Here is a 27,284-nt window from a genome sequence, read left to right as displayed (position 1 = left end):
GAGTTAACCACTAGACCAACCCGGTAGGCTGAATTTGTAATGTAATTTGTTTCTCCCTGAATTTGTCTGTAACATATATAAGACACTTTTACCACAATGATTTTCCTTGAAGTTGAAACATTCTTTTGTTACTCTTTTCTTTTTTTTTATTAGCATATGATTTTTTTTTTAAATGTAAATTTGTTTTTGATGACTTTACTAAAAGCTAGAAGCTATTTTTTTAAATATTAGTATCCAATAGTTAAAACAAAAAAAGACACTTAGGTAACTAGTGAAAATTAAAACTTTTTTTAAAATAAAAATGGCAGGCCGTACTTACTTTAGATAGATAACAGCAAAAGTAAAGTAATCTCAATCTGTTGTTCATATGAACTTGCAACTGACCATTAGCAGAGTGAATGTCAGGATGATGCATCCACAGTCTTATGATTTTTAGGCTTCTTTCTTATGATAAAAGAATTTCACTGACATATTGAAATGTCATATGCCTATAAACATATGCCTGTCACACACAGGCATATATGATTAGGGCCATTTGTTTTTGACTATGTTGAAGGTAACGACTGTTCAGTAATTTCTCTTAAATAACCGAACATTTTTAATTATGTGCTAATGGAGATATTTACTGATGTGTGGTTGGCAGCATTGTGTTCCGCATAACCTCCTCTGTAACCACATGTTCTTGGATTGTTAAAATCTCATTTAGTTTTCATGTTATTGTTATTTGGGTGCCAGCATGTTTGTTTAGTAGCGATTTTTGGGTGTAACAATACAACATAAAATTTTGTGTGAAACTTCAGAAAAGTTTCACAGAAACTTTTGAAACAAGCGTATGGAGATGATACTGTATACTGTGGGTTGTACGCAATGTTATGAATGAGTTTCATGATTTAAAATTAGTCATCAGTTAATTGAAGATGACCTTTGACTTCAACTCATGATACCCACATTCAGAAAATCAACGATCTGGTGAGTGCAAATCGCCAGTTGTCTGTCAGAGAACTTGCAGAAGAGGTTAGGATCTCAATTGGATCATGCCATGACATTTTGACTGAAGAATTGAACATGCATCCCGTTGCAGGGAAGTTTGTTCCTCGTTTGATATCTGACTAGCAGAAAGAACGTCGAGTAGATGTTGGTTGGCAATTTCTTAAACAAGCCGATGACAATGAAACATTAATGCAAAGGATCATAATGGAAGACAAAAGCTGGGTTATGGCTACAATATTGAGACAGAAGTTCAGTCATCAAAAAATCGCTTACAAAAATTGCTACTGACACTTAAACACATTGCACTCAAATAAAAATAATGTGAAAACTAAACAAGATATCAATAATCAAAAAATACGAGGTGCGACAATAAAATAATGATACTGATTTTTCTTTGCAAGATGTGGCAACCCCGCAGCTTGCGTAGGCACACCATTTTTGACCTTGGTCTATAAGCTACTTCTAGTCCAAGCGGCACATTGATGCAGCTGCTCAGTTGTGAGTTGTGCTGTAATTAGTGAACACGTGTTTGTGTCTCTCGTCACAGAAATGAAACCGCAAAATATTGCACAACGGTATGCCATTTCTTTTTGTGTTAAATTGGGTGAAAACATGACAACTTATGGTAAGCTTCAGAAGGCTTTTGGAGAGGAGATTATGTCAAGAGCTCGAGTTTTTTGGTGGCATAAAATTTTTAGTGAAAGCAGAACGAATGTTGAAGATGAAGATCGCAGTGGACGACCATCAACCTCACGGACAGATGTCAACTTGACCAGGGTGCGTGAAATCGTATGATCTGATCGAAGATTATCCGTGAAAATGATTGCAGAAGAACTCAACATCAATCGAGAAACGGTTCGTTTAATATTAACTGAAGATCTTGGTATGAGAAAGATTTGTGCAAAAATGATCCCCAAAAATCTCGCATAACAGCGAGAAACAAGGAAAACTGTGGCAGTCGATCTGTTAAAGCAAACGGAAATCAATCCAGATTTGTTGAGCCGTGTTATCACTGGTGATGAAGGTTGGTTTTTTCAATACGATCCAGAGGCAAAACGCCAAAGTTCGCAATGGTGCTCAAAGGAATCATCCAGACCAAAAAAAGCTCGCATGTCAAAGTCAAAAGTGAAATGCATGCTTGTGTGCTTCTTCGATTCCAAGGGAATTGTTCATAAAGAGTGGGTGCCTCCTGGACAAACAGTTAACCAATATTTCTACAAAGAAATTTTAGAAAGATTTCGTAAACGAGTTCTTTGTGTCCGTGCCAACATTGCTGATAATTGGATTCTGCATCATGATAATGCGCCATCCCATACTGCTCTGTCAGTACAGCAATTTTTAAACTCAAAACAAATTTCAGTACTACCACAGTGACCTTATTCACCAGATATCGCTCCGTGCGACTTTTTTCTATTTCCAAGAGTCAAAATGGTGGTCAAGGGGGACACCATTTTCAAACAACACAAGATGTTCAAAAAGCTGTGACGAGGGTCTTGGAGGATATTACAAAAATGTTACCATCAATGGCAGAAGCGCTGGAATAAGTGTGTGCAATCAGAGGGGAACTACTTTAAAGGAGACAACACTAAACATGACTAAAACGGTAAGCAACATTTTTTTTCACATCAGTCTCATTACTTTATTGTCGCACCTCGTATGTGATTACAGAGTAGGTTTTGTGGAACACATTGCTGCCAATCGCACATCACTAAATATCTCTGTTGGTGCATGATTAAAAACGTTTGGTTATTTTCTGAACAGACCTTGTATGTAAGTTGTAAGGTTTTACAGTGTATAAGCCAATTGATGTTGCTTCTGATGTAATATCAATATTGCAATTTTATAGTAAAAATTTTCATTGTAATTTTTATATCTTTAATAAATTCTTTACTCTAATCTTAATAATTATTTTTTAATAAATTTATGTGTGATAAAAGAATAACAATTTTAATTTTTGAAAAAAGAATTTACTTATTCTTTTGATATTATTGTCCCATTTAAGGTAGTCTCCTAGAGATTGGTGATAGTCTTCTATCAGTGTTTCTTCCAATCCTTAAAACATTTCTGCAAAGCATTTTCTGACACAACTTTAAATAAATGTACTTAGCAATTTTTTCTATATTTCATCTATCATAGATCATTGTTCTTTTAATCTTCGCTTAATCACTGGGATCAAGAAGAGTCGCAGGAAGCTATTTCTGGAGAATAAAGAAGCTGCTGCTTCGTTATGGTGTTATTTTTGGCCAAATGATCACTAATTAATAGTGAATGTTATTGTGGTGCAAAATCCAAGAATACTTGTACACATTTGTCATTGTTTTCTTTGTATTTCCACATGTAAACTGTTAAGTAATACTGTTTTTTTTACATATAACCTTGTTGTGTCAATATTGTAATCATAAACTTTGAGCAATTCTGAGTTATCAGCCATGTCAGCTAGTAATTTTTCTGTGAAGTTACTTTTTTTGAAAATTGAAATATTTTGGAAAAAAATTTGCTGTTACTATTGTCATACCCAAAATGCCAGTAAAAATTATTTCACACAAACCATCAGCAATTCTCACATCTTCAGCATTGTCTTTAATAGTGAATCAACTATTATTGATCACAATGTCCTTTATTTTGTTGTGTTGTGGACCAACCTTTTGTCATCTTCATTGCGTTCTTGAAACTATTTGTACCACTTATAAACCCTTGATTTTGACATATTATCCTTGTCAAAAGTTTTCTTTATTCCATTTTTAATGCAAAAGTTTAGTGGAAGTGCTTTGTTCTGTCATTTTAAAATAAAATAAATTCTTATTACCTGGCTACCAAATTTAAACTATGCATCTTATATGGTTGAAAATATTGATATCCTTTATAGACAGTGCTGCCATCATGTGAAAAAAAGACAAACATTCTGTAGAAAAGACTAAATGTGCAAAATCAAATTCTAATTTTTTCCAACACCTGTTATAAAAAACTACAAATAAAAAATATCCCTTTCATCACGCTGGAAGGGGTAGGTAAATTTCACCCAAAGTTCTAAATGGGGGATAAAAGTGCTAAATAGGGGAAAAAAAGATTTCCATCTTAAAGTTAAGAAAAATATCAAATTTACTCAATAAGACAATGGTTGCATGCAACAAGCCCCATCTTCTTACAATTCCAGCAACATATTTTGGTCATCCCTTGCTGAAAGAGTAGATCATATTAAAAATTGTTTCGGACAAAGGTTTTAGGTAACGTTTAGAGGACTAACGACCACTTTAAACAGATTCAATACTGTGCCTATTAAGGTATGATTTTTTCGTTTTGTTGTCGTTTGATTTTTTTTTGTTTGTTTCAAAATCTCATATTTTCAAACCCCTGGTTCAATGGCTGGTGATATCAAAAAACTTTATTTAAGATAAGTTTTAGGTCCTTATCCAAAGAATAGTAGGAACTTTAAATGAATTTGATGTTTTGCTTAATAAGAAAGTTATAGCAATATTTATTTTTTTTGAAAAAGGCCTCCCCCCATTTCTACCCCCATAGTTTGATTTTGCCCATTAACATATATGACCAAGATTTCTGGTCGTTATATTTTATGTATAAATTTTAAAGTAATTGGCGCAAAATTACGACAGTTACTTGTCCGTAAGAAAGTGAAGTAACTTTTGAAATGATGATGGTTTTGGAGTCTGGGGGATGTGAAACAAAGATATGTCAAAATTTTCCAGAAGTCGAATCATGGTACCCATTACAACAATAGGTAGCTTTCTTATGAAATCTACCTAAAAGTAGTGTATTTTATGTGCTGTCTGATCCTGGATGGTTGTCATTTTAACTTTCCATGGCTGAATATCATGTTTCAGTATTTTAATATGCGTTTCCTTTTTTGTTTCTGCAACATATTAAATGTTTGTTATATATCGTATATAATTTCTGTTTATTTTTTGTTTTTTAGGGAGGTAATGATAACATACATTGATCCACATATAACTGTGGAACAGCTATGTCAAGAAATGAGAGATATTTGTAGATTTAGTCAAGAACAAATTTTTACCATGAAGTGGGTCGATGAAGAAGGTAAAAAGTAGATGTTTACTTACTTATCAGTTTTTATAAATTCATATTATTGTTATTTTAAAAAAGTTGTTACTGACTGAATGAAGTGGTTCTGACAATTTTTATTTTCTGGTATATGGATGGTAACATCCACTTCTGATTGCTTCATAAACTATTGACAGGATTAGAAACTTCATAAAGTGTGAAAGTATTTGCTTTCAATTCCACCAATCTAGGAGGTAGTAGCAATACATACTTCTTTAGATAATTTTTTATTGTTAAATGTCTAACATAATGATACACCTACAATAACTAGTATTGCTTTTATGAAAACTATTTCCAATAGTATTTTATTGAATTACGAGTATATAAGTTTATCATATGAGATATTCAAAAAAATAAAATAAAATTCACGTATACATTTATAAATGACTAATCTGAAATACTTTTTTATGATCAATTCACTATGAGAAATTGAAAGCTTATGTGTTAGAATGTGATATTTATGTGAAAATTCCAATGCTAATCAGGATTCACACTCAGCACCTTGCTGATGAATGGCAGAGATGATTCCACATATATATACATTTTTTTTATGTTTTCCACTGTTCCAAAATGGTGTCCTTTGAAAGGTTTTTTTAAAGTCGGAAACAGGAGAAAGTCACATGTACTCAAGTCAGGTGAATTAGGTGGTTTTGGAACTACAGGAATGTTTTTCTTTGCCAAAAACTCATTAATTTAGAGTGCAGTGTGACACAGTGCATTGTCATGATGCAGCATCCAGTTGTCTTTGATGGCTGGACTCACACAGGCAACTGTTTTTTTGCAGTCTTTCAAGAATTTCTCGGTAAACATATTGATTTACAGTCCATCCTGTAGGCAAAAACTCCTTATGGACAATACCGTTACTATCGAAGAAACAAATTAGCATGGTTTTGATTTTTGATTTGCTCATTTTTGCTTTTTTGGGACATGGCGAGTTTGAAGTGTGCCACTCCTTGCTCTGGCATTTTGTTTCTGGTTCGTACTCAAATATCTAAGATTCAACACCAGTAATAACATTTTTTAGAAAATCAGAATCAGTTTCAGTTCGCTCTAGAAGATTGCAGCACACTTCTATCCTGTTGTTTTTTTGTTCAATATTGAGGTTTTTTGGGACCAATTTTACACAAACTTTTTTCATGTCCAATTCACTGCATGATGGACCTGTGGCGTGGTTCCAAATTCAATTGTTCTGCAGTCATTCTGACAGTTAATCGCTGGTTGTATCGTATTAAGTCTCTGATTCACTCAACATTGTTGTCACTTTTTGACATTAACGATCTTGCAGAATGTGGATCATCCGCAACTGATTCCTGGCCATCTGAAAATGCTTTAAACCACCTAAAAAGTTGGGCTCGTGACAGTGTATCATCTCCATAGCCCTTTTTAATTATGAAAATGTTTCAGTAGCATTCTCATAGAGTTTAACACAAAACTTGATTGCACAACGTTGCTCATAATTAGTATCACTAATTTTTGTTAGGCACAACAGAAACTCCTTTCATGTAAAGTTTGTTTACGTCTTACGTGGCAACAATAGACTAAAAATATTAATACCTAATATAAATCAGCTGTTCACATAACCATGTTTACTAGTAACTGTAGAATGTTGCTACCAAAAAAAAAAACCAGTTTCATTACTTTATTTACAGACTCGTATGTATGTATATATATATATATAAAGTTATGTCAGATTAAATTGGCTTGCTGAAAATTTTTTTATTAATATCCGATCATTTTCTGCAAAAAAATATGTTTTTTTCATAATGGTAAATATGACAAGAATTATGGAAGTGCTTATGTTAAGCTCGGAATTGTCTAATAGTAGACCTGCACATAAAATGGTATAATATGCAAATTAAAATGTATTAACTTCATTGAGTGCTGTTGTTCCATTTCATTTTCAAACAGACATCCAAAAGTTAATGCAAGATAATGATTAGAGTCACTAAATAATGGAATCAGAAATTACTGCAGAAACTAATTATTTTCCAATGTTAGAACAGAATAAAACTGTTTTAATTAAAGAGGGTGAGTGGTATGGAGGTCGTTTGAGAATGTCATGCCCCTTTTACTTCCTTGTACAAAGTAAAGGAAGTATTGTGATCATGAAAAATTTAGGTTTTCAGATTTCAAAGGAAATGTTCATTTTAACCATCCCTGAATCCATTTTAACTAGTTTCAGCATGACATCTGTACATACATATGTCGCATAACTAAAAAACAATTAGCCATAGGATGTTGAAATTTTGGATTTAGGATTGTTGTAAATATAGTTGTGGATCTCTCCTTTTAATTGCAATCAGCCGAACCAAAAGTGTCTAAAAAAGCCCAATATCCAAAGAATTTGAATTTTTAACTTTTTCTTAACTGCAGTAAAAAAACATTGAGAACTTTTCAATTTTTATTTGGATCTATAAGGGGAAAGGCACATCAGTTCAAATCCGACTTCATTTCCTTTCTTTTTATTTTTTTTATTTATGTATATATTTTAATAATATATATATTTTTTTATAATTTATATATATTGATTTATTAATAATTAACCTCTGATCGTAAAAAAAAATTACAATAAATAATAATTCAATAATAACAATAAAAATGAAAAAAAAATCAGAAATTATTAATGAAATAAAATGTTATGTACTTTCATTTACAAAAAATGTGTGTATGTAATTTAATAGTCATACAAGGAAGTCATGTGGTGTTCACATCAGATTTTTTTCCTTGTAAAAAATGTCAAACACATAGACAGTAAACTTTTCTCTGTTTGCTTTTACCAATTCTTACTGTGGTTTCAGCATCAAGGAAGAATGAGGGACAGAATGCTTCTGCAACCACTGTATCATATCTTCTTTTCTTGACTTTATTCATCTCACTCAATGAGAACCTTCCTGTTATTTTCAATTTTTCTCCACCTAAAGCCCAATTATCTTATTATTTCTTTCAACTCGTCTTTTCCTGAATAACCAATGGTATCTTTAAGTGCCAACATTAACATCTTTTTTGCCACTGGCAGTTGTTCATGAATTTTATGAAATTTGTTTATAGTTCGTCCTCACCTCACACTTGTAAAAATCATCTATTCCCATTGCAAGCATTTCATGGGGTTTAATTTTATTGGAGTAGAGAAAGAAATGTCCTCCAGATTTTCAGCTAATTTTTCTAGCAACTGCTTCTTTTCTTTTCTTGCTCATTGGACTTGGGATTGCAATACCCCATACGCAACTGCTGTTTTTTCTTCACATTTTTTAATGTGAATCAGGCTGATTTCAGAAATTGATCACCTTCTTTTTTCATAGCCATACACACTATTTATTATTTCCCATTGTATTTTCTACTTTTTTTTACAGTAGGCTTAAGTTCACAGGGGATTATAAAACACTGAAAATACACAAACAGTTATAAAATGTGATTACTTTTCTCAACCAGAACTTGAATAAAAAGAATGGCATTTGCACAAATACTCTTACAAGATCAACAGTTCACTGATTATTCAGAATTTTTGTTTTTGCTGGCATAATTTTAACCAGAGTTCATTGTTTAAATAATAATCGTGAAGCAGTGTGTAGTTGCTTTTTATTAGTTTTTCTTTTCATTTTGGGAAAATATCCTTGGATTTTAAAGGTAATTATATAAAATATAATGGACAAAACATTAATACTTTGATTGTTTATGGAAATTTAATTTCTCTTTAGTTTATTTTGAAGAAAAGATTTTGATTTTAGTTGATTGATTTTAATATTTGTATGATTAGGGTCGCAGTTGAAAAAAAACTTAGACATGATTTACTTTAAGTGTCTTTTTTTTAATCAGAATTTAATATTTTAAATTCCAAATGTAACTTTGAAAAGGGAAGTGCAATTAATCAGTGACTGACTACTACAAAGTGCAAATTATTTACGTGCTAGAGCCATGCAACGTTTCTTTACATTTGACAAACTACATTGTGACTATCATCATGTTAACATAACTTAATTTCATTTTTATCTATTATTAGTCATGATTCTTTGATTGAAACTGTAATAAGAAATTCAAACTTTCTTGGAACCAAATATTTGCGGCCTATATTAAAGCTTAGTCATGTATACAGGATCCTTATCTTGGGTATCCCAGGTTGAATTTGTTTCTTTTTTCTTCCCCAGGTATTCATTGTTCATTTTGTTCTTAATTCTTTTTTTGTTTGAGTGATTTTTAGTGTTGTGTTCTTAAATTTTATGGTAATTATGTATATAACTAACAGGATATCAAGTTAATTGATGCAAAGGTTGTATTTGGAATACAGCCAGATCATTACATTTTTCTTGGCATTGGTGTAAGAAAAGCTATCTCAGTTCTGCTTTTTGTTAAAATATAATATTCTTTCATTCCTTTAACTCTTCCTTTTTTTGCATATTCATTAATATTAAAGAAAATAGTTTGTTATCCTTCAATTTTAGACACGCAATATGTATATTTATTAAAATTTAATTGAAACAGTTATTAATCTCATTTCTATTTGGTTCATTCAAAAATAACTTTTTGTTATTTATTTAATTATGATGAAATCACCATCTTTTAATTTACTTCACTTTACAATTTTAAGCCTTCTTATTCTTAATCTTCTATATTTGTTTCTTCAAACAGAAATTTGTTGTAAGTGTTTTCATGATCATTAATTTTAATTTAATTTTCAGTATTACTTGAATTGTGGAATTTGTGGCAACACAGTGTTCTTCATAGTGACCTTGAAATTAGTAGATTTGATTTACCAGTTACTTTTTTAGCCCTCTCTGTTATTTATCATACCTCTGTTATTTATTTCTTATGTTAAAATATGCCTTCTTATTGAGGTGCTGAAAGCAATCTGAATAAAAAAAATTTATTTTATTTATGCTATATTATTTTCAATAAATCAGTAAATAGTCTGGCAGTGAAAATAGCTAATTGATGTTTGCATGAGTAATAGTGCAACTATTAGCCCAGTTATTTAATATGTGTTATTAAAATTGAAACTGTAGAATTAATAGTATTGTGATATATGATATTTAAGTAATAATATTGATAAAGAAAGTATTGAATGTTGAAAAATAAAAATAAAACAACAGTTCATGTTGTAATGTTTGTTAAATTATGATAAAATGGAATGAGTCAGTCGTTGTTCATAGTAGTTGACATTATTACTGTATTTATTGTTAAACATATTCATTTATTTATTTCAATGTTTCGTATCTTTTTTAATTTACTTCATACTTATTTTCAAATGTTATTACTTACATATTGTAAATAATTGCCATTTTTTAATTTTTGAATAGCATAATCGAGTTTTGCAAAAACATGAAATGGCTAAATTGCTTTCGATTCTTTGAAATCTCTGTTAGTATGTATTACTTAATTTCTCATTTCCATTTATATAATCTTTCATGTGTTTCTCAACTGATTAAGAGTTATTGCCAGTATAATATTTTTACATCAATTTTTTTTAATAAAATCAAGGTATATTTGAAACATATAAAGCCTTAAATATTCTCCCGTCAAGTTATTAAAAATTATATATTGAAACATAAGCATACAATGTCTAGTTAAAAAAAATTAAAGATATTAAATATATTATATATTTTGTTATATATTATTAAAAATATTTGTAAATATTGTTGCCTTATTGAACTGACCCTAGTGACTATGTTTGTCATTAAAATGTTGCTTTGGTTAAAATAATTTTTTTTCCACACTTTGAATCAGTTAAACTAACTGATTCAAAGATGGCTTACATTGATGGCTGAATAAAACTATAATCCTTTAAAGATGTTAATTAATGTTACATGACATGTTACAAAAAAATTTAATAAGATTGCCAATATATTGCTTTAGTCAAAAATTTAGCCAGAAGTATTGCTTTTAGTGTTGTATTTGCTGGGTTTATAATATATTTGATTTGAAAATCACTATGTAATTATTTGTCTCAGTACATACATTGTGATTGATGGTCCTTTTTTTTATTCTATGATGCTACGTTAGTGACAGCTGATTTGGTTTCTTAGATATTCCTTTAAATCGTTTGTTTCCTGCATTATTTATTTTTTATTATTGAAAATCAGTGACTGTTTTCTGCTTTATCAAATGATTCATGGAAAGTTCCTAGCAGTGATAATTTTTCTGAAAATTCCCGATGAAATAAATATTTAAAAAACTAGCATTTATAAGAAAAATTACCAGGTTAGAGAAAATAATACATTAATTGTATTTTTTTTATCCTCCAATTTTATTTTATTCTGATTATGATTTTAGTATTTTTCTCATCCTGTCTTCAGCATCTATTAGTAAATGGTTTAAATTTTCAGATTATGTTCAATATAACATATTATATTACATATATAAACTTTTTTATTAAAATTAACTTTAATATGATCATAAAATTTTAGTAAAAGAATTAATAATAAAAAAATGAGTTTAATTTAGATAGTATAGTGAGCACATTATTCTGCTTCACAGTAAAAAGAATATATGATCTATCCCAATTAAAATTTTTATCCCTCGTATTTTTGAACCTCTCTGTATTTTTTTATCCCAACATTATTTATAGAATTCATTGTTTTTAAAATTAGTCGTATCATTGAGAAGGTAATTGAATCTTATTTTCTGGCCTTATGTATACCATTCTTATGACGAGGATCCCATTGTTAATTCTTCATTTTGTTTATAAAACCAATAGTCATATTCAAAGTGGTTCTCTTAGTGATTTCTTCTAAAAATTTCTTACCAGTTCTTATCTCTTCATGTTTCTAAGCCCATATTTTTCTTTTCTTTTTTTTTTGTTGATTACTTCTCCTTGAAGACCTTTAAATATGGCTATGGTAAGGACCATATTCAAAGATATGGACCTTTGAGTATGGTCCTTGGGCCCTTTGAAGTATACCCTTATGCTTCTGTCATCTTTGGGTGGATAATCCTTCTTTCTTTTTCCTGTTTAGCCTCCGGTAACTACTGTTTAGATAATTCTTCAGAGGATGAATGAGGATGATATGTATGAGTGTAAATGAAGTGTAGTCTTGTACATTCTCAGTTCGACCATTCCTGAGATATGTGGTTAATTGAAACCCAACCACCAAAGAACACCGGTATCCATGATCTAGTATTCAAATCAGTGTAAAAATAACTGGCTTTACTAGGACTTGAACGCTGGAACTCTCGACTTCCAAATCAGCTGATTTGGGAAGACGTGTTCACCACTAGACCAACCTGGTGGGTTGGGTGGAAAATCCTGGCTAGCATCTTCCAACACCCACTTGTCATGTCTGTTTGGTCTAAAGCATAGTCCCCATGATGCTTCTCTATCCTGAATGAACTGATTGCACTTGAACACCATGTCCTCTGCACTGTCCTCCTTCTACAACAATCACATCTAGCGAAGAGTCTCATTGCACACACCAGTATGCTTTAAGGCATCTGTCATCAGTCATAAACTTACAATTTAGCCATCTCTGGAGGTCCAGGATCAGTCTGTAGGTCCATAAACCCTCATTGACTGATCCTATCTCTCCTCCCCCCTGCAAACAAGTGAAGACCCTTCCAAATGAGGAGGTGTAGGAGTGCAAGTCTGACCACTGCACTGGCAGCATTGCACAAGATTGTACTATAACCAAAACCTGGCTGAAAGGAGATAGCCCTGTGTATCCAGTTAAGAATTGCACAGACTGTTCTCCTTTCAAGTGATAAACAGACTGGTGCTCTGTACAACACTTTTGACAGTACCACGTATGACAAAATGTCACAGGTGATACTCATTAGCTGACCAATGCCAGGTGCCATTTTTTTGCCCTTTTCTGACATCTCGATTACATGTCAAGAATGAGGCATTTTTTATCCATCCATATCCTGAGGTACTTTGCTGCAGGAGAAAAGTGGATGACTGTGGTTCTGACCCTAAATGAAATCAGGATCAGTTTACCCAAGACCACGACCATTGGGTGGTCTTGGGTGAAAACTAAAACTCACTTACCTGCAGGCATGATATGATTATAGTTATTGCCTCATTCTCGCTGCAAATGGTCTTAACTCAATTTGCCCAACAGGTATTATAGGTGACTATGGTATTATACTAGAAGTGCTGAAAGATTTATTATTTTCTAAATAAGATCAGTAAGATTGGTATGTATATATATATATATATATATATATATATATATATATATATATATTTGTACTCTATATGGTATATGTACAGTAGAGTGAAAATTAATCTGAACTCAGGGAATTTTTTGTTTGTTTCTATGTTGTGGCTACATTACTTGACCACACCCATGCTTAAGTTGTCTGTGTAATGTGAGGTTATTTTTCTTTGGCTATTTAGCAATTTTCATTTTATAAATATTGTTTTATGAAAGTTCATTTCTTTTTTTATTACAATATCATATTTCCATATTTTTTGTTTTGTGTCTTAAATGTATAATAATGGACTTAACTCCAAGAAAGTGTTCGAAAACTGTTTCTCTTTCTTAGATACCAGTATGACACACCAACAAATATAGCTTCTGACTGTGCTGTTGGATTAGGAACAGTAAATGCAATTTTTAAACAGTCTAAAGAAACTGGTTCCTTTTCACCTCAAAGGAAAGGCAAATGTGGCCATAAAAGAAAAACTGCTCCAGACATAGGATCAATTGTTAGTGAGAAAAAGTACACTTGATCCAAAATTATTTTCTGTGGACTTAAATTAAGAATTAGCAGCCAGTGGAACAAATTTACATGTGACAACTGTTTTATGCGGACTTTGCAGCTGGACAGAAGGGCTCGTTCACCAGCTTTTACCACCAGCAATGTTCAGAAAAAGGCTTTGTGAGCCAAAGCACATGTCAACTGAACCAAAGAAGACTGAAAAACGTTATGTTTTCTGAGAAGTCACATTTAGATGTTCAGGGACAAAAAGTTCTGTATGTTAGAAAAGCATCAGTTAAAAAGAAAAACTTAAAAGAATGAAAAGTTGGAAAAAAGCACATTTTTACAGAAGTGGAAAAAGTTTTCAAAGAATGAAACATTAAAGTGCTCCTATTGCAGGCAACTCCCCAGATTTAAACCCAATGGAAAAGCTTTGACCAGTAGTCAAAAAAAGACTATAAAAGATGAATTGTACCACAAAATTGATCTCATTAAAGAAGAAAATATAGGAGTTTCATGATGAAACTCACCGGGTTGGTCTAGTGGTTAACGCGTCTTCCCAAATCAGCTGATTTGGAAGTCGAGAGTTACAGCATTCAAGTCCTAATAAAGCCAGTTATTTTTACAGGGATTTGAATACTAGATCGTGGATACCGGTGTTCTTTGGTGGTTGGGTTTCAATTAACCACACATATCAGGAATGGTCGAACTGAGAATGTACAAAACTATACACTTCATTTACACTCATACATATCATCCTCATTCATCCTCTGAAGAATTATCTAAACACTAGTTACCGGAGGCTAAACAGGAAAAAGAAAGAAAAGTTTCATGATGAAGAAATAAAAAAAAATTGTAAATCGATGCCAAATCATGTATCTGAAGTGATTAAGAATAAAGAGGAAATATTAATTATTAGATATTCATGAATTGTGGCGGTATGACTTTATTCTAAATAAAGTTATTTTTTATTAAATAATATCTGTGTTTGAATTAACTTGCATGCTACAGTACATATTTATGTTTATATCTTTTTTTATGTATTTATTACTTCTGTAAATAGGCTTACTTGTAGAAATGAGTGAACCACTACCCTTAGTTTATTTTTAGAATAAATAAATTGAGTAAGAATTTATTTATAAATACATATTGATTAGGATAAGAGTTTTGAGCTTAATTTTTGAGTCGATCAGTACCAAATTATCCATTATAAAATTAATATTGCTGGTAAAATTTATTTTTTGCTATAGTCATCCATATTTTAGAGTGTTGGAAGCATGAGGTATTTTATATTTAGAATGTTTCATCTTATTTTTTTTTAATGGGCCATTTTGTTTAGGCATGTTTGCCAATTTTGCACTTTTTTTGAGGTTTTAAAAATTTAATAAATTCCTGTTTTTTTTTCTTCAGATATTGAGGTTGAAACAAAAATGATGACAATAATCTGCATATTATATCTTATGTCTTATGTCTTGAGCATATTTTGATGTATACTAAAGAAAGTAGCAAAATAACTAATCAAAATGTTATAAAAACTTCAAACCTCAACTTCGGATCGAAATATTTTTTCTAAGCTCTAAATATTCAGATAACTGGGGTCATACATTTACTCTTTTCTCTAAATATTTTAATTTGTGTAGAAAAAGCTAAATTCAAACTGAAAAGGGACATAATAAAAATCCCAGATTCAGAATATGATGAAGTCACACTTATATCATTAAAATTTCATTTTAAATTATATCAAACAAGTTAAAATCAAGCAATTATTCTGTAAAATGTATTTTACTTAAAACGTAAATGTTATATAAATAATCTTTAATATTTTCAAATTTTTATCATTAAAATTTTAATATTGTAAAAACTCTATAAAAATCAATTTTTCTAAATTTTTCTATAAATCAATTATTACTCTATGAAATGTATTCCAAGATATTTTTAATTTTTTTTTAAATATAATAATTCTTCTAGCTGTTTTAAAAAGTTTAGTTTTGTTTTTAGTAATTTTTAAAATAAAGTTCTAACCAGTACACAACTCTTGGTAATATACTAATTTCAACAAACAAATATAATCATACCAATAAGCGTGATAGGATCAATTAAAATAGATTAACATTAATTAAAATAAATATTTTGTGTAGTAGATGTGAATAATTCATTATTTAATCATTTGTTGGGAAACTTGATTTTCACATACAGTGATTTAAGCGGCATCATGTCATCAAAAGCTTATGTCTGATCATGTAGCCCTCCATCTTCACACTTCGTCACAATAGCTTCAGAGCTCAGTAGACCTGTTATTCTCTTAGTGAATTTCTATTTATAACCATCTAAGTTGTGTAATAGTTGTAATGCAGTAGTAGTGTTTTCTTCAAAATGGCCTGTTCTTTGGAGTTAAATTTTGTCACAAAAAACTGTCTTTGGTGAACTTTATCTTTGGTAACTTTTATACAACTTGACTAGCAGTGGTTTTTCTAAAGAATTGATTTAAGTGAATGCCAACAGTTATTATTATAACTCAAGGTATAAAGAAAAATTGAAACTGTTTGTCAATATCACAAGGATATATCTTACATACTACCATCATACTTTTGAAAAAAATTGTAATGATCCGTAGCAAAGATCCTGCTGGATATGGAAATTAGATTTGAGATTAAATGCTTATAAAACCTATTAAGTGGTTTAAGAGAAATTCTTTTGGATCATATCAATAAATCTAAAAATATATCAGTTAACTTAATCCCGGGTAAATCATTACATTCTAAAAAAATATTTGGCACTGAAGGTGAAATAGATGTAGATTTTATACTAAGAACTAAAGAAATGAATTTAGCTGCTACAGATACTGTGTCAATTTTTGCAATTATCTCCAACTTCTAAAATAGTATAATTTAATAAGATACAGCCTTATAAAAGCAGAAGAAATTCCTATACAATAAAAACAAAATTAGAATCATCCTTCAAACAAAAAGACGTAGATGAAAATGAAAAATTGAAACTATTTCAGAAACATTGTCAGTTGAATATGAAAATCTAATTTAAAAAATTTAAAGAGAAGTTTGCTATAGCCAGCCAAGGAGTCAGTCAGTCACTAGTTTTATACCTAACTCTTGTTTAAACAGAAAATCTGTGAAGTAATTTCCTGATCGTAAATTGGAAGGTTTGCTTTCTATTCTTTTAAGCCTAAGTTATATGTGCTTCCTTGTGTATCTGGAACACATTCAATGTCTGTGTGTAAATACGCACATATGTATTAATGATTGAGGTGCCAAAACTTAATACTGATTATAAGGACTTAATAGATTTACTTGTTTGTGATTGAAAATAATAATTATGTGTTCAATAATTGTCAGTCCTGTCAGGGAGAGATTTCTTAATTGAAATTGTAGATGATGAAATTAATGACGTGCTAGAAGCAATATCTTTCAAACAATGAGTTAATACTGACAGAGTTCAGCTTATTATGAAGAAGGTGCTGAATTTTTTCAGGCTTTGGTTGAAAATTGTTTAACATGTAAAAAAGATTATTTTGTCTCAAAGGGTCAATCAGAACATCTAGAAAATCCTGAAAATTAAACAGAAGATTCCTGTATTACCTTCCCAAATTTTCTAAATTTGTTGTTACATTTGTTTTCAAGATAAAATTCAAAGTTTCTTTGGACAAACTCATAAACCGTCTTTTTATGTCCCTACAATATGCTAAAATATAGAAAAGATAACTTCCACCAGTTATATTGCAAAAGTCTTTTTGTTGTAAGTGACCATTTAGATAACAATACTATTACTGTATGTATTTTTCAAAAATATCTGGTTGAAGTTGTAAAAAATGTGGCCACTGAGCCACTGATGTTTAAAAAATTTCATTTACTTCAGTGATGATGGAAGTAAAAAAAAAAAAACCTTTGTCAATGTTTGATATCACTTAATGAATTTAATGTTGAAATGTGTGATGGAATCAGGGCAAGCCTGCAGTTACTATACAGTAGCCAGATTCTAACAGCAGAAGATATTGTCAAATTTGTTGTGACAATATCTAAAGGATACATTTTTTTTCTCAACAAAAGAAATAAAAGCAGCTTGAAGTTTGAAAACAGATTAGATACTTCTAAAAAAACTCCACAATTATTATGACAGATTCATACCTCAAAGCTCAGCAGAAATTAGATGTTATATGTATTCAAAGTTTACAGTGCTCAGTGATTCAGAACTTCATTTACTCCCAAGTTGGAACTTTTTGTTTCAAAACAATGAATGTATAGCCTTCATTTATGATGGTAAATGGTGGACTGGGAAAATAGCAGATGCAAGTGAAGAAGACTTACTGATAATGCTTCTTTCATTCACACGGTCAAACACTTTATTCCAGATCTCCAAAGATGATAGAATGTGCCTACATATTGATATAGTATTAAGAAAATTAATCCCACTAGAATTCATTACCATTAACAATTGTAAATTCAAAATCGGCGTCAAATTGTATTCAGTAATAATTCAGTTATTTACTTCAATTGAATCTTAGACAGCCTCCAAAAAATATAGCAATGTGGTTTTAGAAAGTAAATTTAGTTCATTTTAATTTAATATATAACTGCTAATTGTGTGATTTTTAACTTCTTTGATATGATTTAATAATCAAATTTTAATGGCACAATCTAAATGTGATTTCATAATATTTTGAACATATGCTGCTCTTGTATTAGATTCATTTTCTGTAATAACATTTTAATGACTTACTACTATACATACTCTTATAAAGCTGGTTTTGTGAATATCTTAAGATTTTTGGGATGTGCTCATTTGCAGTTTGAATTTGAATATAGTCAATCTTACATAAATGATAGTATTATTACTCTATAAATGGAATATGTATTTGACCTCAGATTTCAAACTTTTTAAGCAAGTAATCTTTAAAAAAAGAAATTAAAGATAATTTATTTTTCCCCAAAAATATTTACTTCCAAAATTGAGAGTTGAAGATTTTATAATTTACCAGTTAGTTCTTTGAGCTACTTTCTTCAGTATAGGTCAGAATATGCTCAGGATATAAAATAAATGTTTTATGCAGATTAATGTAATTTTTATTTGAACTTGATTTTTTTTTAATGTAGATAATTATTAAAGTTTCTTTAATTCTAAAAAAACAAAAATGAAAAATTGGCTGACAATCCTTACAGAGTGGGCTGGAAGTCCCTTTACATTAATTATGAAATTATTAGGATAGATGCAGCTTACCTTCTATGGATCTACTGTTAGGATTTGATCATGTTCAAAGCACAGCTGTATGAGTCTCCATGTCTGGTTGTTCATCCCCAACAGCATATCAGGGGTGATCATTTCAAATACTGACTGAACAGCATCTTGGAGCTGCTTGTTGTTAATGTATTTTAGTTTTCGAACTTCCTATTTTATAAAATCATAGAGTGCATTGTCGGATGTGGTGAGGTCAGGGCTTCTTGCTGGCCAAGGCAATGGAGCCAGTAACTCTTCTGATCCACATCCAATCCAATTCAGAAAAATTTCATTGAAGCGTCTGCGGACATTCAGACTAAAATGTGCTGGAGCACCATCTTACTGAAGTGAAATGATGTGAGCGATCCCTTTTACTGTTTATTTTGGAAGCAACCACTTGTCAGTCATTCTCAGATAGTTGTGTTGATTAACTGCGCCATCGAAAAAATAAGAACCAAGGAGATATTCAGCTGTCATCCCGGCCCAAATCATAACATTAGGCTGATGGTGTTCAATTTCTTGAAAAAAGTGAGGATTGTCTTTCACCCAGAAAAAACATTTTGGTTACGAGAGCTTCAATAAATCACACTTTCACCTGAAAAGATGACTTTTTTTATCGTTTGTTCTCAGAGAGCGTTCAAGCAATAACTGACATGAAGATGTCAATCAACATCATTGTAACTCAACTCATTAACTGTGGCTGGACGAAAACATTTAACTTTCAAGCCCTTCCACATATGGTCTCACATTATCAATCTTGGAATACCTGACTCTGCAGAAGGTTTTTGCATGTTGATTTCATCGGTGATTGTTGAAGCGATGCCTCTGCTGCAGCACAATTCTCAGCTTGAGTGCTTGGCCTTCCACTGCATGGTTTGTTGCAAAAACCTTCTTCTGCCATGGTGACAATTTCCCAAAACACAAAGAAGTCATTCATAATGTTCTCCAATATTTTACCAGTGTTTGGATTTTGGTGCACCCACACACAAATTAACAAATTCTGTTCGACAGTGAAAGCACTTGTATCCGCTATCATTTCACACTACTACGACTAAGGTCATCCCACCACAAATGAACGCACCGGTTTTAGATGAACATGCCAGACGCCTTCGTCCGGCATGTTCATTTGTGGTGAGTTATTCAAATCCAGCAGCAGTAAGCAGTATCAGAAATGAGAACTGGCAGCAGTAGAGCCCAATTAAGCTGGATTTATTACAGTGTAACATGACTTCCTGTCCACATAGTACAAATTGGTCTCTCAAAATAATATGAAGTATTATCCTAAAAATAAAGTAACCTCTCTTTTTAACTGTCTAAAAGTTGGTAAGACTGTGGTAAAAACTAAGTAAATTTTATCATCAAATATCTTTGGCTGATTTGAAATGGATTGATCCTTTTTTACAATATAAATATTCCTAATTATAAATTAAATTACAATTTTATTAGTAATTTTTAATATTTATTTAAATTATTAACATTAAAACAATAATGATTTTATTCCATAGAAAAAAAATATTACTTTGAGATCTAAAAAAAAAGAAGCTTTTTCTTTGTCTGTTTTAGTAAGAATGAATTTCATTATTTCTTATGAATGTGTACTGTGTTCATTGTATTTTACAAACTATGCATATTCATTTATGTAAATGCTATTAGTAGAATTGTGTCTTTTAAAATAGGTTTACAAGAGTTGTACATTTTGGCTGCTAATAATGAACTAACTATTTTAAAATCTTAAGTATGTGCTTTGATGACTTTTAATGAATTCTATTGTGTAAAGGTATTTAAAAATAGCAAAATAACCTATATTATTGTAAGTATTTAGTTTTAAACTGATGTGGTAGTAGTTTTATTTACTTTTTGGCTCAAGACTGGTTCATAGATGCAGTGTTTTGTATTACAGTAAAACTTCAAATGGATAATCACTTAGGTTAGCATACATACATGATCAATATTTTAATGTATGATTAAAAACTATTGTGGAATGTGATTATCGGTGTAATTTGTGAATGTAAGTGTAATAATATAATAATAATAATTGTTGTTGAACAGTCAAAATGGCCATTTAGTTTTACGTTTTAAGGAAAAAAATTGTTGTAAATAGTTTTTTGAGCTTTTTGATTTTATTTTCTAATTTAAAGATCTATTAGATTAAAGCAATATTAGTTTTCCTTCAATTAAAAAAAAAAAAATAATTAGTTTTTCATTACATTAATTATTATTTTATCATGATCATTCGCTAAATTAGATGTTTTAGTGTGATTAGAAATTTTCAGTTTGAATAATAAAGTATGTAAAAACTGCCTTTGTAAATTATTGATGTCATATAATCTTCTTTACATTTTTCTGTATTATTGGGATAAAATTCATTGAAATTATTGATGACCTTTATTCCCAGCAATATATGGTACAATAGAATAGTCCTTCCTCTTTATTTCACCACTTAAACCAAATGCTTTTATAAGAATAACCGGTCAAATTTAGTTTAATACTCTGTAGGTACATAATTTGTAGCACAACATCTTTAACCTTTTCCTAGTCATGGTTATGTGTATGTTTGCATACCTATAAGGAGTATTATGCACACCACTTGCACAACTCTACACAGACTGAAATGTTTTTGGTTTTATATTTTTAAGTTTATGCTGTATTTTCAGTTAATGCTATATAAGTTCATTTACTTAACTTATAATTTATCTGACAGTTCTGCAAAAAAAATTTCATGAATAAACCAGTTTATAAAAAAAATGAATCTGTTTACATTGATTTAAAACAGCATTGTTTTTATTAAGTTTACCATCTACTTATTATTAAATCAGTTTCGCAGATATCATCAGTTTTTGCCTTTCTTATGTGATTGCAGGTGATCCTTGTACAATCACTACACAGATGGAGCTGGATGAAGCTATTCGCCTCTATGAAGTCAACAAAGACTCGGAACTCACTATTCATGGTAAGTTTGTTTATATTTTCTTTGTATTTTACTGTAATTATAAGATCATCGAATGATATTTAAAATGTTCTCTGCTAAAATATACAAATTAAATCTTTTTTTTTTTATTGCATTCATTCTTACTTTTTGTAATTTTTTATTAAAATTAGAAGAAAAAAATAAAGAAGGAAAATATCTAATTGTAATGTTATGTTTACATTTAATAATATTAACATAAAATTGCTGTAATGAGCATTCATGTGTGCATGCATTTTCATATTTGAAGAGGATGACAATGGTTTACTGTGGGCATTAAGTATAAAGTAAAATTACTTGAATAATTTATTTTTAACCCAAGTGAGATGAAGTTATACATTATTGTGTTTAAATTCACTAAGGGCATTTAGGAAGCTGGGAGTTGTTTGTTGATTGTGTGAGTACATTGATGTTTATGTGTAGGCAGCATTAGAGGATGTTCTTAATTAGCAGAGTCTTTGTTCCCGTCCAGTCATTCAATATCACTGTGGCTTTTGTCACTAGCCTGTAATTTATTACCTTTTCAGTGCTCTGCAGAAACACTATTTTATTATCAGAGGTAATAGCAGTTTTTGCTTCTTTACTGTACCTCTTATATTAGTAGTGATGTAATTACTTTTGAAGGTTTTTTTGTGCATTATCATCATAGTGTTATGCATATTAATTTTAATGTTTATGGTTTTCTTTTTTAAAAAAAAAACATAAATTCAATTAATAGTTCTTGACAGTTATTTATAAACATTAAATGTCTACTTTCAGGTAGTATCTCATACACACATACAAAAAATATATATATATATATATATATATATATAGCTAACAGTGTAGGAAAATACAGCATGAATAAAAAAATTCTTTTAAAAATTTTTTTTTTCTTTCTAAAAACTTAAAAGAATCATGAGTTTTCATCTTATGGTATCATTAAAAATTGTTATTATCTGTTAGTTAATCAGGAATTATTTTTGTATTCTGAAGAGATATATTGTTCAAGTCCCATGATTTTTTTTATTTTCATTTCATTGAAATTTAGCCATAAAAATAATTAGTTACATTTAGTTGTTGAGTAGTACATAATGTGATCATCAACTGTTCCAGTTTAGCAGTTTACTGGATTGTTTACAATCATTCTGGTTTTGTGCACTTCAAAATAAAATAAATATTCTTTGACTATTGTATGAGATTTTCTAATTTTATAGTTTTAACATAAGGTGTATGTTTCCTTTTCCTTATTTATTTATAACATACCCACATTATTCATGATATTTCATTTATTAGTTGCATTTTATTTATTAATGATATTAATTCTAAGTTATGCAATAATTGTTTTCAGTAGTTGTAACCTTTTTTATTAAATAAATTGATTGAATTTAATGCAGCTTATAAGAACTATCTGTAAATTATATTAACTGAAAACTTTGTTCCCCCAAATAAGATTTTAGATGACTCCTTCCCCCTTCAACAATAAAATTAAAAAAAACTAAAATAAACATTCTTGGCCAAAAATTTCCATTATTTTAAGATTTTCATCTATTTATTGTTTACTATATGTAATTATGAATTAAAGTCTATAAAAAGTGATATATTAGTTCATTTTTTTTCTGGAAGTGAAGAAATTTAATAAATAATTAAAATTTAAAAATTTCATAATGTAATTTAAAAAAAAAAAAAAAATAAAAATATGTGCAATTACTTATTTTACAAAAATAAGAGTAACTAATCTTTTAAGCTTTTTATAATATAGATTTAATTTTTTCCAATCAATAAATTGCCTAAAAATTATTTTCAACAAATTATTAATATTTGCTATAAAATAATACAATTATTATATTAATAGCAAAATAAATATTGAAAATTATTCACAAAATTGTTTTATTAGTAGAGGCATTATTTTCTATAAGAAATTTTAGTTATTTTTATTTTGAAGTGTTAAATTATTTGTTTTTATTAATTTAAATTTATTTGCTATTCTAAGATAAAATATTTATTTCAAAATAGTAATAAATGACCAGATTTTGTTTTTTGACATTGTATGGTTTCTAGTTCTTATGTAAATAAAAACTGAATTGTAAAGGAAACAGTTTTTAAATGAATTCATAGTAACTGCTTTTTTAATTTTGAAATTTGTTATTAATTATTTAAAAGTAATTTTAATTCATTTATATATACAAAAATGGTTATAAAAACTAGTACAAACTATCATTATTTGTTCCACATTAATTGTCAATAATTAAAAAATTTCTACCATAGATCTTAAGTAATTGCCTAAAGTCAATGCAAGATTAAAGAGTAAGATATTTTTAACTCCCTCTACAGTCATCTTTATAAAACCTTGATGTGGCTCTCTGTATAACTACTACTGCATGTCCTAATGTCATATTTTTATCTAATAATTGATGGTGCAGGCCTGTGTGATGCCTACACCAAATACCATTTACATGAAGGAATTGTACTCTTTCCTACAGCTGAGATTCAGACGTGTTTTTTTTCCTTCATGACCCTCTTTAGCTCAGGTGTGTGTAGTTTTTTAATGAATTTTCTAATTATTTATTTTTATCTTTCAATTCTTTTTCTGTGTCTTAAGTTTGATTTGTTGCTGTACGCAACATTTTACTATTTATTCAGCTATTGTATTATGAAGTTAACATTAACATGTAAAAACAAAATGTCTCTACCACCAGCAATGAATGAAAGATATTCTATTTGTTTGCTATTATTGGTTCTTTTTTGGAATTCGACAGCCATTTTTTCAATTTTTTCTTCCATATCAGTGGGTATTTGGAGGTATTTGCAGAGAAATTATAAATATATAAATATAATTAACCAAACTTAACCTACACTCGCTTTGCTCGCTAACCTTCACTAGGAAACATAGGTTAAGTTTGGTTAGATTATATTTATAATTTCTTTGCAAATACCTCCAAATACCCACTGATTTGGAAGAAAAAAAATTGAAAAAAGTGGCTGTCTGATTCTGAAAAAGTACCTTATTATTTATGTTTTTTAAGTTAAATGTTATTTTATTTTGTAATTTAATGTTTAAATTAAATTAAATACACATATAAATCTTCTCATGATAAAACTTTGGCACAAGTATAAATAAAGAAGAAAATTTATTAAACATGTTATATATTTGCATCTAATATTATTTCTGCATTTGCATTTTATTCAGTGAAACTTGAAATATAATAAAATAAATCTTTTATTCTAGTTTTTACATAATAATACATTTATAGATTATGTTATAAGATAAATTATAAATATAAAAACAAATTATAAGTTTATAAAATAGCTATAATTAAAATCCACATTAATAATTTCAATACAAACACACAAAATAATGTAAAGTAAACAAATTAAATATTAAAAAAAAATTATCAAATAATTCACAATTCTGAAAACACTATGGAAAATTATTTAGAGCACATTTTTATATACATGTTGAATGTAAAGAGAATTTTTAACATTTGTTCGTTTTTCTCAAATTATTGTTATTTTTTTTATAGTAATGACTATATTATTTGATGTATTCCAAATGATTCTATATACAGTTATGGAAGTGAATATACTCTTTATTAACATATTAGATGCAATTCCTAAAAGGTTATTTTTATTTATTCTTCCTATTTAAGACGATTAAAATTCTTTATTTATGACTCATTCCTCTAAAGAATGTTTTAAATGGAGTGTAGTTTGCAGCTCTGTAAAATTGTTTAAATTAGTGTTTTCTAACAGATGTATGTTTTTACATTAATTCTGTAATTAATTTTAAAAAAGTGTTTACTTTAGCAAACATTATTTGCATCAGAAATTTATACTTTGTTAACAAGAATATCAAAACTGTTTTCTCATTTTATTTTAACATTTGTATTAAAAAGAGTATTTTATTTTACTTGCTGGGCTTACTATTGAATTAAAAGCATGTTGTGTTGTGTGGTAATTAATGTTAAAAGCTATTTTATATATATCAGACTTCAAGTTTTGACTGAGAGGAATGAATATTAGAAAGAAGCACCCTTTAAGATTCTAGGTTGGAGTAGTTGTGGGGTGAGATGTGGGAGAGTGGTAGAAAAGAGTGGGTCGAGAGGCTTGGGGAGTTTCTTTTCAAGCCCAGTGGGCTGTAAGATCAGATTGCAGTAACTTGTGAGCATGAGGTTCCTCATGGAAGAGATTATTAAATTCAAAATACCATTCCAGTAGTAGGAGTAGAATAGTCTCAGCTTTTAAGCTGAAATGCTAGTGCTGCAGTGGCTTCAGATTACATCTGATTTTATTTTCACTTTCTGCTTTAAATTTTTTTATAACATAAGATGAAACCTGTATGATTCATACAGATAAGTAAATTACTAAGTGTTTTTTTTTCTTTGTATAAGTGGTATTAATTTGTACTGAGTTGCTTTATACTTTGTTGCAGTCTATTTTTTAAAAATATCCTCTAATATTTTCCTAATTGTCTATTTTTTTGTTTTTATTTTTTTGTTGAGAATGGAAGTAGTATTAAAGGTTGCAGTAAATGATTAAGACTTAAATACTGAGCATATCGCTTAATTTGATATTTTAAAGGATGACTACGAAAGAAGGCTCTACTTGTGTAGCCTTCTGCAGCTATCAGACAGAAAACAGAGTCCCAGATAGTCAGCGGACAGGAATCCCCCTTATATAGATACCAGCATTGCATTGGCTAAAATCTTCAATAAGGTCAGATTTACACTTGTAAAATCCATAAATAGTGGGGGAAGAAAAGATGCATAAGAAACAGGGATGGGTGGTACGTATGGATGACTTTCCTCTCATAATAAATTTTGCTTGTGAATTATAAAAAGACATAATAACACATGCTATTCAGATAGTAAAATTTTGCTATTACCGCTTTTTTATATTACTGGCAATCAATATTTTTAGTCACTTCCTGTGTTAAGCAGTGTATTTTATTTCTTCTATTATGGCAAATAAAATTTACTAATTTCTCTAGCAATGATATTTTCCTGGTTTTAAGATGTATTAAATTTATTTTTGTTCAAATCCAGATGTATAATAACAATAAAAGCATTAATTATTATATTACAATATTTAAAGCAACTTGCCAGTTTTACCTCCCTAAGAGTGTTGTACAGGTAATTATCCTATTTGGCCTATCAAAATATAATTATTATTTTTATTTGATGGATTCAAATTTGTTAATCACAAGAAATTTTAAGTTTTGATTTTATGACCACTACTAACCTTGTTTGTTTATTAACCTACCTTTCAAAAATCTGTGTCTCTTTAAGATTAACAAACTTTCTTCTTCTATTTACTTGAGTAGTGAGATAAACTGTAATTCTTGATTTGGACATAATAGTGATGTGCTTAAGTCTCTTTACATCTGTCTCCTAGCCTTCTACATTTTTAGTGATTT

At 29.5% G+C, this 27,284-nt stretch overlaps 1 protein-coding gene across 7 annotated transcripts in view; it reads left to right on the top strand.

Moving 5' to 3' along the window:
• Positions 1-27,284, top strand: part of aPKC (protein kinase C iota type) — a 713,443-nt gene that overhangs the window by 24,731 nt on the left and 661,428 nt on the right. For 3 of the 7 annotated variants that reach the window (XM_075358274.1, XM_075358255.1, XM_075358264.1), the window contains 2 exons: positions 4,922-5,043; positions 21,785-21,874. In XM_075358274.1, the coding sequence (XP_075214389.1) occupies positions 4,922-5,043; positions 21,785-21,874 (212 nt within the window). Of the gene's footprint in view, positions 1-4,921; positions 5,044-20,681; positions 20,702-21,784; positions 21,875-22,381; positions 22,449-24,365; positions 24,400-27,284 lie in introns of those variants that run through there. The other 4 variants (XM_075358296.1, XM_075358282.1, XM_075358353.1 and 1 more) reach the window with 4 other exon arrangements.

The sequence above is a fragment of the Lycorma delicatula genome, chromosome 1 (genome assembly GCF_047948215.1).
Source record: "Lycorma delicatula isolate Av1 chromosome 1, ASM4794821v1, whole genome shotgun sequence".
NCBI lineage: Eukaryota > Metazoa > Arthropoda > Insecta > Hemiptera > Fulgoridae > Lycorma > Lycorma delicatula.
Note: the sequence above shows the minus strand (reverse complement) of the source record. Positions and strands in the feature narration are given on the sequence as shown.